The sequence below is a fragment of the Bombina bombina genome, chromosome 1 (genome assembly GCF_027579735.1).
Source record: "Bombina bombina isolate aBomBom1 chromosome 1, aBomBom1.pri, whole genome shotgun sequence".
NCBI classification, from domain to species: domain Eukaryota; kingdom Metazoa; phylum Chordata; class Amphibia; order Anura; family Bombinatoridae; genus Bombina; species Bombina bombina.
In genome coordinates this window covers 1,553,863,162-1,553,875,970 of record NC_069499.1, presented here as the reverse complement: position 1 = coordinate 1,553,875,970, position 12,809 = coordinate 1,553,863,162, and the positions used below count along the sequence as shown (strand labels likewise).

General features: G+C 38.5%; 1 protein-coding gene across 2 annotated transcripts in view; it reads left to right on the top strand.

Moving 5' to 3' along the window:
* Positions 1–12,809, top strand: part of ACOX1 (acyl-CoA oxidase 1) — an 84,076-nt gene that overhangs the window by 11,703 nt on the left and 59,564 nt on the right. Inside the window, exons 3-7 of one of the 2 annotated variants that reach the window (XM_053709190.1) lie at positions 7,665–7,825; positions 8,213–8,320; positions 9,150–9,269; positions 9,661–9,776; positions 10,930–11,099. In XM_053709190.1, the coding sequence (XP_053565165.1) occupies positions 7,665–7,825; positions 8,213–8,320; positions 9,150–9,269; positions 9,661–9,776; positions 10,930–11,099 (675 nt within the window). Of the gene's footprint in view, positions 1–1,109; positions 1,271–7,664; positions 7,826–8,212; positions 8,321–9,149; positions 9,270–9,660; positions 9,777–10,929; positions 11,100–12,809 lie in introns of both variants that reach the window. The other variant, XM_053709196.1, reaches the window with a different exon arrangement.

Genomic DNA, 12,809 nt, shown 5'->3' with positions numbered 1-12,809 from the left:
CCATCTAAAATATAATTTACATTCCGGATCTTATTTTTAAAAAGGGGAGAGATTACCATCACTTTAATGACTGACCGCTGTATCTGCTAAACATTTTACTCCTGAGCACAGCAAGTTGGTAAGTGAAAAGTATTAAACTCAAAAATCTCAACATTCATTCATTTTAAAGGGACATGAAACTCTAAATATTTCTTTTATTATTCAGATATTCTTTTTACTTTACTTAGCAGCACTATTTCAATGAGAATAAAGCAAATTGAATAATAGAAGTAAATTAGAAACGGATTTTACAATTGTATGCCCTGTTTGAATCATACAAAAAGATCATAGCCCTTTAAGTTGGCTGGATTTGGCAAGTTGACCTGAAGTCTGTTGCAAGTCAGCTATTTGTGGTTTGCCAAATTACTAAACTTCTAATAACAAGGACGTTTTTTTTTTGTTACAAACTGACTCCAAACCAACTCTTTCCTCTGTACCTAGTCGCACCACTGTGAATAGACTTTGTTTTGTATACAGTGTTTCTATATAAATGGCGCATTTTATTTTTACTTTTCCCTTTCTATATATTAACTCTGGTCTACTGTCTAAGGACACCTTGTTGCTTCTACTAGAAGCTTAGTGGTCCATGCCTTAAAGGGACATTAAACACTAAATACATGCTAGATAGAATGATGCATTCAAAGAAAAGATTAGTCCATGACTAACATGTAGATGTATTTTTTAAAGTTTCATTAGTTGTTTAAAAAGTGACAAAATAAGTGTAAAGTTTTAGTGTCTATAAAACACTGGGAGCTGCCATGTTGTAACTTGTGTTACCTTTACTGTTGTAGCCAATTAGGGTCAGTTATAAATAGGTCACTAGAGTGTGCAGCCAATGGTTGTTCTGGATTTAACAGTGTTCTGCACTTCCATTTCTAACAGGAACTGAAAAGCTCTCAATTTCAGAATGGAATTACAGGCAAAGAGGACAAAATAAATAATGAAAGTATATTGCAGAGTTGTTTTATATATACAATTTATCATTTTATATTACCATCTCAAAGTGTTTAATGTCCCTTTAATTTATTCTCCAGCGCTTTGACTCTAACCTGCCTGTCTTTCTCCTATAGAACAGTCCTGGGCTCTCATGTGGACCCTACGGGTTTACACTGGAGTATGTTCTCCAACATGCTGGCTAATCAGGGCAGCCCCTCACAGGTCCAGAAGTGGCTTCCGCTTGCCAACAATATGCAGATCATTGGCACCTACGCCCAGACAGAGATGGGGCATGGTCAGTCTAGGGCTGGGGGAGGCTAAGAGTGTCGGGGAGACTTGCAGACACAGAGGCTGAGTGTATGTCTTTTTACTTGCGTCACTGTTGCTGTATGGTTCTAGTGTAGTTACAGCGCATTTGCCAGGCTTTGAGTACAAGAATGTGATATATGATCAGACAAGTTAATCCTAGAAAATGTTTAGTGCATGTTCAGCTTTTATATTAAGGATTTATGCTAGTGGTCACCAGTATATTTACTTATGTTGCACAAACATTTCTTCGTGCTCACTGTGAATGGACAGAACACACCCTCGGAAGTACAATAAAATTGTTTCTTCTTCCCAGATCAGTCAGTCCATTTTGTTTTGTTTTTTACTGTGGATGTTTTAAACCAGGGATCAAATTTCTGCATGGCTGTAAAATTTGTCATACTGACTATTCTTTAAAGACTATTATTATGGCTTGATAGACTGAAACATGTCAGAAATCTTTGTAGCTAGTTAGCTGGTTGTCACCTTGGTGGGATGTGTATATTATAAGATTTGCCTAAAGAGATGTTTGACATGCTGATGGACCTTTCAATCTAAAGGTTTCCTAAATTTGATTTCAGATTTAGGAACCAGGCACATCATTTCTAGGATCCAGATAGGGTGCTTCTTTATAGATCTATGCATAATAGTAAAATAGCAAAAATAGGAGCAAGAATTAATATTCTAGAGGCCATGGTTACTTGGCTTTTAGACTTTGTCAAGCTCTGCTTTAATCATGCAGTGTCATATTTTTTAGAGAGATTTGTTGTATAAGTTACCAAAGGCACTTTAGTGAAAAAAAATAAAGAAACCTCATCATCAATGCTGCTGATTTGAAGCAATACAAATTCCTGATGTCCAGCAGGTTTGAACACTCAAAAACATATTTGGAAAAGCACTTTTATAAATTATAAGTACGTAAAGTTTTTTTTTTTTCTTATTTTGAACAAAATGCTTTGTTGAATACGCTAAATGCTTTCTTATAGTTTGCTAGAAAAAAAATATCATTTAATGTTGCAACAAAAATATTAAGATAGTAGCTGCTTCCTGATTTTTTGCAATGAGTTTGCCTTTAAGACAGACGCATTGGGGGGCGTGTCCGGGCTATGGCCCAAGATGGCAGCTATGGGAGCTCAGTAATGGGGATATGCATTCCGCCGTGTATCTCAAACTATGGAAGCCATCCGGGATGATATTTTATTGTAGGTGACAGCTGAAAGTTTGCTGGAAACGAGAATATAATTATTTGTATGATACTGAACTCCCCAGACCGGCCCTTTGCAGGCTTTGGCGGCCCAGCGTGGGAAAGCCTCCAACCCCCCCAACCCCCCCCCCCCCCCAGTACCCTTCACTCTTTTCAATTTATACATTTTTGGAAATCAGAGTAAGCCTGCACTCTAGACACAGAACCTTCTTTGATCATGGAAGAAGCACTATATATCAAGATACAAGCTTTATTTGCTGAGTTTGATCAGCAGATACATAGCAGATTCGATCGCCTTATGGCAATAGCAGGAGCCCCGTGTACTGAAGCGGCACATACTGGATCTGATAAGGCTGAAGACATGATAAGCAAGGCCCCAATGGGGGATGGGGATGTTCTCATTAAATATGTCGCATCTGAAATGAGGCGGCTAGAAGTCGACGCTGTGGAAACAATTTGGAAGACGTGTGCAGATTGATGGTCCTGCAGGACCGGGAAATACTGATTCCTGAGGAGGAGATAAGCGGGGACAGAGAGTCCTTCGTCAGCGGATGGGACAAAGTAGAAACTGCTGGCGTCTACTTTGGTTAGAATCGCCGGGCTGGTGTTGCTGGTGGGGTCACGTATGGGAGAGCGGCTGGCTCCCGGATGTGTGGCCTGGCTGGTGAGCATGAGCTACAGGCGGCTGACTATATGGACTCAGCCATGGACTTAGATCTGCAGAGGATCGCCAAGCTATCAGAAAGCTCTCAGTACTTCCGTACCCACACAAGAGTTGGTGTTGGGTGATATTCTCAGTATAAAGGTGAATCCTGGATCCACAGGTCCGGTTTAGTATTTTGTTTTTGAACTCTGCACCTCTTGGAGTTTGGGACTTGGGCACTCTAATGACAGTCGTGATATTTGAAGTTAAGGCCCATGGGGCTACAGTTTACATCACCAGACTCCCTTTTTCAGTGTTAGTTTGGTTTCAGTGTTTTTTTTGAATGGTGTATTATGTTCAATTTTCATGCCTTCCTAAAGTATCTTCTCTAATTGTATATCTGGGTATAAGAGCTCTTGTTTAGCTGAAATATGACACTCAGATTGAAAATGGCAAGGTATTATATTTCCTATCTCATATCCAACTTTTTATTAGATTTCTGTAGAAAGGAGGGCATTCCCTATTACTTATTCCTAAAGGAGCTGGCCTAGACAAGAAATAAGAAGGTTTAACTTGTAGACCCTCTTGCTCCCAGCTTAAGGTCAGCATAGCTTAGTTTAAAATGTTCATTTTTTTTTATTTTTTTTTACTATGTGTAATTGTATGAGGGGAACTGCCTTACTCTTATTTTCTTCAGTGACGGAGTGAATGAAGTTTGCCAGATACTTGTGATTTCCTAAATGTTCATTGTACTGCATGTATGTTAATTTGTTATATAGATGATCACCCTTACATATGTATTCCACAGCATATTCTGAATACTTTGCAGCAAATACCTGTAATTTAGCCCCTTTTGGATGTTAGCCCCACAACCTTTAGAGAGAGGGGCCTTGGGTTTGAGAGCCCCTTTTAGTTAAGCATATGGAACCATTATGGCTAAATATTTCCATAGATCTTTTACACGCAGGTGGCCCAGATTCTGCTGTGTTCTCTTAGCTGTATTAGGACACAGGTTTGCATTCTTAATATACTTAGCCTTGTATATGCCCCTGAGAATGGTTCAGAGGATTAATGTTCTCTGTATATACTATCCCATTAACTTTATTTGTGGGGGGATTACTGCAAGATAATGTTGTGATGGTGCTATTGCTTTCCATAATATAAAACCTGAGGTTCTCCTTATGAGTCCCATAAGTGGTCTCTTTTGTTTTAGGATGTCCTCTCTTGAAATAGTAGAGTATATGAGGTCCAACAGTGGCCTAATGATCTGCCGAGAGGGTTTAACTTTTAATTGGTAAATACATATTACAGTGTAGTTTTTATAATATTTCTCAAAGCTAATTGCTTTGTTAAATTTATGTTGACTAACGTGAGCTAGGTTATGCTAACAGAACATTGTACTGTAATGGAATTTAGCTGCAATTCACTGATTGTATGCCAATATTTGAACCTCAATAAAAAGTATTTAAAAAAAAAAAAAAGTCTCTTCGGGCCTTAATGCAAGAAATTTTGGCTGTGTTTACTTTTATGTTTCTCTTTTTTTTCTCTATTATTACAGAATGTCCATGGTTATTATCTTACTATATTTACTATGCTATCTGATGACTGTTCTGACGCAACACTTTTATTAGTTAATGCTAACTGACGCTAATTGTAATTGATTTTTGTGTCCTCCTCGAACTTTGAAGAGTGTGATCCCACCAGTGGCTCTAGATATAATTGATGACACAACAAAACCCTATATACATAAAATGAGGAGCAGAAAAGTTCGGCTTATAAGGCTGACATGTAATGTTTTGTCATACCGAGCTGTCTGTTTTTCTTTTATCAACTTTTGTGTTACCTCTTGTATTTTTGTTTAGCCTGTTTGTAACAAGTTTTGTTGCTACCTTAATAATAATAAAAAAAAATCTCCAAAGATAAAAACAAAACAAAAAACAGACGCATTGTAAGCGACACAGGGTGTATGCGCATGTTGCTGCGCATGTTCCACACTGTCTGGGAGTGTTCTGCAGATGCTTGATCTAAATAATAAGCATTGTGTGAACAGTCTGTATTATGTCAAACAAAGTGTGATGCAAATAAAATTTCTTATTTTGTTACGTCGTACAATTTTTTTTATAGTTCTGGAACACTCATGTGCTTTCTGTTATTAAAGTGCCAGCCACTCTGAGGCTTCTTTTATCACCCCCTTGTCAGGATTTACAAGAGTCGTTAGTGCTGCTTATACTAAACCAGTGGTCTACAGCAGATGTCTCCTAGATGGTAGGAAACCGTAGATCCTTCTTAAGATATTGACATTGTTACATCTATATAATCACAGTTCCCTGAGTGTTCCCTGCTCACACAGTGTACCCCTGTTCTGGAGATAGATGGTGACAACAGATAATTAAAAGACCTTATTTTGACAGGCATTTACATATATATTTACTTTGTTGCCATTAAATCCAGTTGTCAAAGTACAGATCAGAATTGATGTACCAGACCTGGTGTCTTGGTCCTCATAGTTTCTGTTGTTCAGTACCACTGAGCTGTAAGAGCCAGTAAAAATATCAAAACCAGATGAGGATTTTTATTCATTAGTATCAAATGTTTAATAACCCAGCACATTCTTAAAGGGGTATTAAATTCTAAATACATTTTATAAGCACAGTATTCAGGTTATTCTCCGTATCCCTCCAGTCATAGGTTCCGCCATGTTGAAATCTGTTTTTCACTACGGTCCAGTGCTGACCTGTTTGAACATGTGTAGGAACTCTTCTTCAGATGCCTGCAGCATAACATAGGTTCCATAATGGCAACACTCATGATTAAACGGAGGTGCATGAAATGTATTTAGTGTCTCTTTAAACTGTGATGCCACCTTCTATCCTGGAACTTGTGGAGAGACATGGTGGAGGTCTTTGGAGAACAAGTTTACCTAGTCTTGGCTGAAGTAAGCTTCAAATGCAATATAAATAACGATTGTTTAGTAATTTGAATGTGGATTTTTCACATTTTGAGGGCTGCTTCTGTAGCTTTGTTGATAATGAGAACCTTTTCTTTTGTGCCATCAACCAAAATTTTCCTTCCTGGAATTAGAATGGTTGATCTGGGTTCTGGGACTTTTTTTTACTTAGTGCTGAGTGTGTTCTGTCCTTTCTCAAAAAGAGATAACGCCTTAGCAAACAGGAAAATTATAGTAAGTAGGGCCCTGCAAGGAGACCATGAGATGAATGAAAGGCCTTCCTCATGTTTGTAACTGAGCTTTTTATTCTCCAACTTCAGCAGCCATCATATTGTGATGTTATTCTTTTTTAAATTATGCTGACCTTCTAGAGTCCAGAGCATTCTTTATTATTAATAGTTTGTCATTGGGTGTAACATTACAGGCTTGTGCTAATTTGTTTGAGAGAGAAGAGCTGAAAATCTGCTGATTCCCTTAACCTCCAATAAAGCAAATTTGGAGACTCCATCATATGAACAAAACCAAATGCACTACGGATGCCCTCCTGTCTGGCCTAGTTCCAGCACACTTCACATTCATTGCTCTATAAACACATGGATGGGAGCTGCTCTTAAACCCTTTCTGTCTAACACAGTTTCCTGTTGTATTTTTTTTTGCTTTTTACTATCTTGTCCTTCTTTATTCTGCTATTCCTCCCACTCTGCTTTTTTATGTTTGTTCTTATACTCTATGTTCTGCTTATCTTCACACGTCTCTCGCCGCCCCCCCCCTGTCTGTTCAGTTCATGTTTAATCTACTTATTTGTGATTTGTAATTTTTATAGTTTCACTCTTTCTACTTCTTCTGCTTTGCATTTTTTTTCTATTTTCTTTTATCATTGTCTCATTGTCTTCATTCCTTCTGCTCCGTCTTTGCTCACAGTTATTATTTTGTTACCTTGTTTACGGTCCACTTCTGCTTTATTTTATTTTTATAGCTATCCCTCTGGTCCTTTTCTAGTTGTCCCTGTTTTGCTTTTGTTTTATAACGCGTTTTGTTTTACTAACATGAAGCACTGTTTGTTAAATCATTTGGTAAATTTGAAATGACACCTTTTATTGAATGTAAACGAGAAATATAGAACAAAATAATACGCTATTATACATCCTAAATAAAAACTCTGACTTTTAATCCATTTAATAAAACTGTCATTTCTACCTGGTGATCTGTTGTATTTTTTTTATTGATGTAAGTGTTGACTGTGTTTGTCCTGATTACTCTGTCTTTCTTCTACTGATTTAAATGGTGAGCTATTTGCTCAGTTATAGCAACATATTGTTGGGTCTAGAGATTTATTTTTTTATTGCACATCAAATCAGTTTATGTAGAAATCAGCTACACTCACACTGTGTCTCTTTTCTCCTTCTTTTTCCTTCTTTCATAATTACTTTCACCTTTCTGCTCACTCATACCTCAAAATTCTCATATCCTTCATACCACATATTATGTACTATCGGCCCCTCCTCTATATCTTCCCTCCTCTGCCTGTCGTCTTCTCTTTTCTTCCCAATATTTCTACTCCCTGTCTCTTCTCCATCAAACCTCTGCAGCTTTGTACACCGAGATCGTCCTGGCCCCCTTGATCTGCACCTTGGCATGTTCTTACCCACCCTACTGAATCAGGCCACACCTGAGCAGCAGGAGCGCCTCTTCATGCCCGCCTGGAACCTAGAGATCATCGGGACGTACGCTCAGACTGAGATGGGACATGGTAACCGCACGCTTTGTACCTGCTGTGTATATCCTGTCCTTGTAACTGTCCTGTTATGTGCAGGTTCCTCTGGCAGGGAAGGGGTTACACTGCCACACTCTGCACTGATAGAGAGGGTATTGGTCTTCAGGGTTTTGGTAGTGAAATTAATAGTTTGCGTTGCCAGGACAGGTAGAGATTATGCTATCAGGCTTTGCAGGGCCTTGGCAAGCAAGGGATTACTGATGTTCTGCAGGTCTCTCTGGCAGGGAAATGGGTAAAACTGTGATGCTATATGGGGAGGTTTTGGGGTGTGTGTATTTGTGAGGGAGTGTGTGTGTGTGTGTGTGGGGGGGTATCATCTAGCTGATTTTTTTGTGACATTTTGTTTTCCAACTGTCTTAACAGGGACTCACTTGCGAGGTTTGGAGACCACAGCCACATATGACCCATCCACCCAGGAGTTCATACTTAACAGCCCAACTGTGTCCTCCATCAAGTGGTGGCCCGGAGGATGTAAGGAACTTAAGAGGGAGAAAGAGGGGTAGTGTGGTAGTGCTACTAATTGTTGTGCAAAATGCTCTACATATATCTTTAAAATTTTAAAGTTGCCTGTAGAAAATTAGCATTTTTAATGTAAAATATTTGAATGTGTTCATGCGGCTGCTCCTCCCTCGTTATTTGTGTCCTGTTTCTTTTTTTGCCTACCTTAGAGCAGGGATGATATAGTGAATCAGAGGCTGTACTGCATAAGCCATCATGTCTAATGGAAAGTGCCCTTATCACTGTTCATTGTTACTGGGGAGATGAAAGTAGAGAAGCACATAGGCGCTAGCCGCACATGGGATTAATATCTTTATCCTCTACTTGTAGTACTGGAATAAATTACAAGAGGCTCCTTTTTGTTCTTCGGTTATGTAGTGAAATGCCCAGCTCACCAGCTTGTACCACATGGGCACAGTATTCATTTTACTAAATAAACTATCTCTATAATAGAAGTCACGGGCAGCGATTGCAGCCCATCAGACTCCCCATGCATAACCCAACTATCACAAGCTTTTTAAACGTGTGTAGATTGGGCACGCCTCCTATACCTTGCATGGGGACGTTTGATGTCCATGTTCTAGTCCATCAGAAAATCCGTTTTTGAACAAGAAACCATAAAAAAGCAATGATAAAAAACAATATCAAGCTTGCAGACAGTGTTTTTGGATGGGAATTTTCATAGATAGTAATGGAAGACATGGAGTATTTATATAGGCTTATGGTCACATGATCATCCTTATTTTTTCAGTCACTTTTTATGAAAAAAATCATAATGGCTCTGATGCTATTTTTGTTTCAGTGGGTAAGACGTCCAATCATGCAGTAGTTCTTGCACAGTTGTATACCCAGGGAGAGTGCAAGGGTCTTCATGCCTTCATAGTGCCAATACGAAAGCTGGGTACACATGAACCTGTGCCTGGTAAGCATCATGCTTTCTTTTATCCATAAGTTAGCTAAACGGACGTGAAACTCAAAATTAAACTTTCATTAGTATTATCAAATTTATCTCGTCATTGTATCCTTTGGAACTTCTTTCCATGAGAGCATATTGTGGAGGGTGCATGTACCGTGTGCATGTATAACGTTTTGCGAATACTGTTGTATATAGAGCTCAAGTCACATGCACACTTCTGAACCTACCTAGGTATGCTGTCATGGAAAGTAGCTGAGCTTTAACAAGAGAGACAGGTAAATTTGATAATCAGTGTAAAGTGCACAACTCCATATGTACCATGAAAGTTTAATCTTAAATTTCATGTCCCTTTTTAAGTGACCCTCTCTAATGTTATTACTTTTTGTCCATGCTCTAGGAGTAGAGGTTGGTGACATTGGTCCCAAATTTGGGTTTGATGAAATAGACAACGGGTTCCTGAAATTCGACAAGGTCCGAATCCCAAGGGACTGCATGCTGATGAAATATGCTCAGGTGAGGACACTAGATGGCAAATCTTAGCAAGCTACTATCCTGGAGGCTGCAATCTCAGACACTAATCTAGAGGCTGCAATCTCAGATAGATACTATCCTGGAGGCTGCAATCTCAGATACTATCCTGGAGGCTGCAATGTTAAACAATAGCTAAACCTCTTTTTCTTTTCTTTTTCTTTTTTTTAAAAAAACAACACTTTTTCTGAAAATGGTTGATTCAGAATTAATTTATAAAAGTAGTAGGTAGGTAGTTAGGTTATGTGCAGATTTAAATTGGCATTTACATTATCTTCCTTGAAAATCTGTGGTTATACATTACTATAATGCCTGGTGGACTGGCACTCCATACACCTAAAAATGAAAATGCACAATAACATTTCAGTTTTGGTTATAATCATTTGTACTTGCGTCTTTGCAAAATGCTTTTAGTAAGAGTTAGCATAGTCTCACTGATAGCTTTTACTGTGCACGGAGCACTGGCATTCAAACACCGCGCCAGCTCATACAACATATATAGCATCAACAGTTACTCAGTTTGCATAATTACTGATGAATACATGACACTGCCACCTTTCTGAGCAGGCGTTGTGTTTTTTATGAGGTTGCACGGGGTATATCTAAATATGCTCTGTTCACAGTTAAAAGCTATCACAGCATCAGTGATAACTTTATATAGAAGCATTTTTACAGGAAAATGAAAAATGTATTGTTTAAAAACTGAAATGCATAGTTTTACTTCCCTTTAAATAAACAACCATTACACCAGAGTAATATAAAGTATAAAAACAACTTGCACTTTAGAATACTCTATTTTTGGTAGATAAAAGCAAGCCCCATGTACTCTGCACGCTTCTGTAAAAAGTGTGATCTTGTTTCATGAATGATGGGGGTTTTAAATAATAAAATAAATTACTCATGAGCTTTTTTAAATGTACAGTGAGGTGCAGCTAATAGTTTCCTATCTAGCTCTCCCTACAAAAACTGATGCTTATAAATGCTGTTGCAGGAAAATGTATATAAAAACAATTGTGTCTCTATATGTCGCACTAACCTTTTTGTGTCTTTTTAATGCCCTATGGGCTCCTCGTTATGGGGCATATATCGGTTTTCAGGAATTGAGAACAAGACTTTTGCATCCTGTGATGTTTTCTAGGTGCAACCAGATGGAACATACATAAAGCCTGTCAGTGACAAGTTGACATACGGCACCATGGTGTTCATACGTTCAATGATTGTAGGGGATTCTGCCCGCAGCCTTTCTCGTGCCAGTACCATTGCCATCCGATATAGTGCTGTGAGGCATCAGTCTGAGATCAGAGTTGGGTAAGCCTGTTTTGAGTTATGGTGGAGATAAAAGCATGGGATTAAAATGCTCCATTTTATAACGGTAAGAGTCATATAATTATTGTATTGGAAATGAACTAATCTAGGCAAATTATTGCTGCTTACTTTATCCCACAAATACTCTCTATACATTATTATCAATGCATCAGAGATCTCTGGGTAAGGTATGCAAATAGGATATATGCTTTTTGCTTCCAATACTGTTACCACAGAAATGCCCCTTTCTCCAACATAGGTGTGTCCGGTCCACGGCGTCATCCTTACTTGTGGGATATTCTCTTCCCCAACAGGAAATGGCAAAGAGCCCAGCAAAGCTGGTCACATGATCCCTCCTAGGCTCCGCCTTCCCCAGTCATTCTCTTTGCCGTTGTACAGGCAACATCTCCACGGAGATGGCTTAGAGTTTTTTAGTGTTTAACTGTAGTTTTTATTATTCAATCAAGAGTTTGTTATTTTAAAATAGAATAAAAATATACGTGTGATAGACACACAAGAGGGCGCTATGACAACTAAGTAATATAAAACAAAAAATAATATAAAACAAAAAATAATTAATAATGTGGACAATGACAAGCAATGTATACGAATGGTTATGAACAGATCATGGACTCTCACCATACAGACGATGCAACAATTGATATTCTGTCCCAAAAGAATGTGTAATGTCCATATATATAATGTCCAAATGATGTAAGCAACACCAGTTGCTGCCGATGGTGCTGTACTGTCCTCCTGTGAATGCCCTCTTAGTTCCTAAGTGGCCGGAGGCAGATCTATAGGGGTGGAGGGGAAACAGAAGCGACAAATGTGTGTATCCAGTGTGATATAAACCCCCCTGTCCAAGTATACTATGCCCAGGGTACTCACACTTTGACTTGGCACACCAATGTGCTGGTAGGCGCAGACTGGCTATCAGAGCAAGCCAGCTAGCTCTCTCCGGTGCACTCTCTCGCTGTGGTAATCGTCAAAGTCTGAGCCGCTGTGTCTCTTTAGTGCTGATCTCCAGCACCAGCAGGAACTGGTAACAGACTAGCTCCCAAGGATTGGTAATGAGGATATACTTATCATGGAATCATATGCGATGGTATAAAAAATAGATTTTAATCAATGTTAAAAACAACAACCATACAGATTCCACAAATAGATATCAGGTATATATTCTTTGCTACGCGTTTCTCGGCTGCTTATGGGCCGTTTCTTCAGGCATATTTGTATAAACATTTGAATCGGCTATATATTGCCGCTCATTACCAAATCCTCCCTCCCCCCATCAGACCCAATAGGCGTGTAGCTGTCAGCCATTGGCTGTTGAAACACATCCAGCTGATACTTAGTAACATAATTTGAAATAGATACATGTATCCAACAAGTTACAAACAATGGTATAATCATAAAAAACAATGGTATAATCATAAAACATAACAATATAGTTGTCTACTTAATATTGCGAGCTTCCTGCACATTTCCTCCTCAAAACGGGCCTCCAAAAAATAGCGATTAATAAAATCTCTCGATTTCGCTTCCAATGTGTAACCAAGCTAAGAACTAAATAGTACCTATATATATTGATAATGGGCTTCATATGAAATTAAATTTCCACTATCAAATACTTGGATATGATGCATTAAATATCTATCTAGATGATGTATATATTCTCGAAATGGTATACGATTTTCTCATTTTGATTTA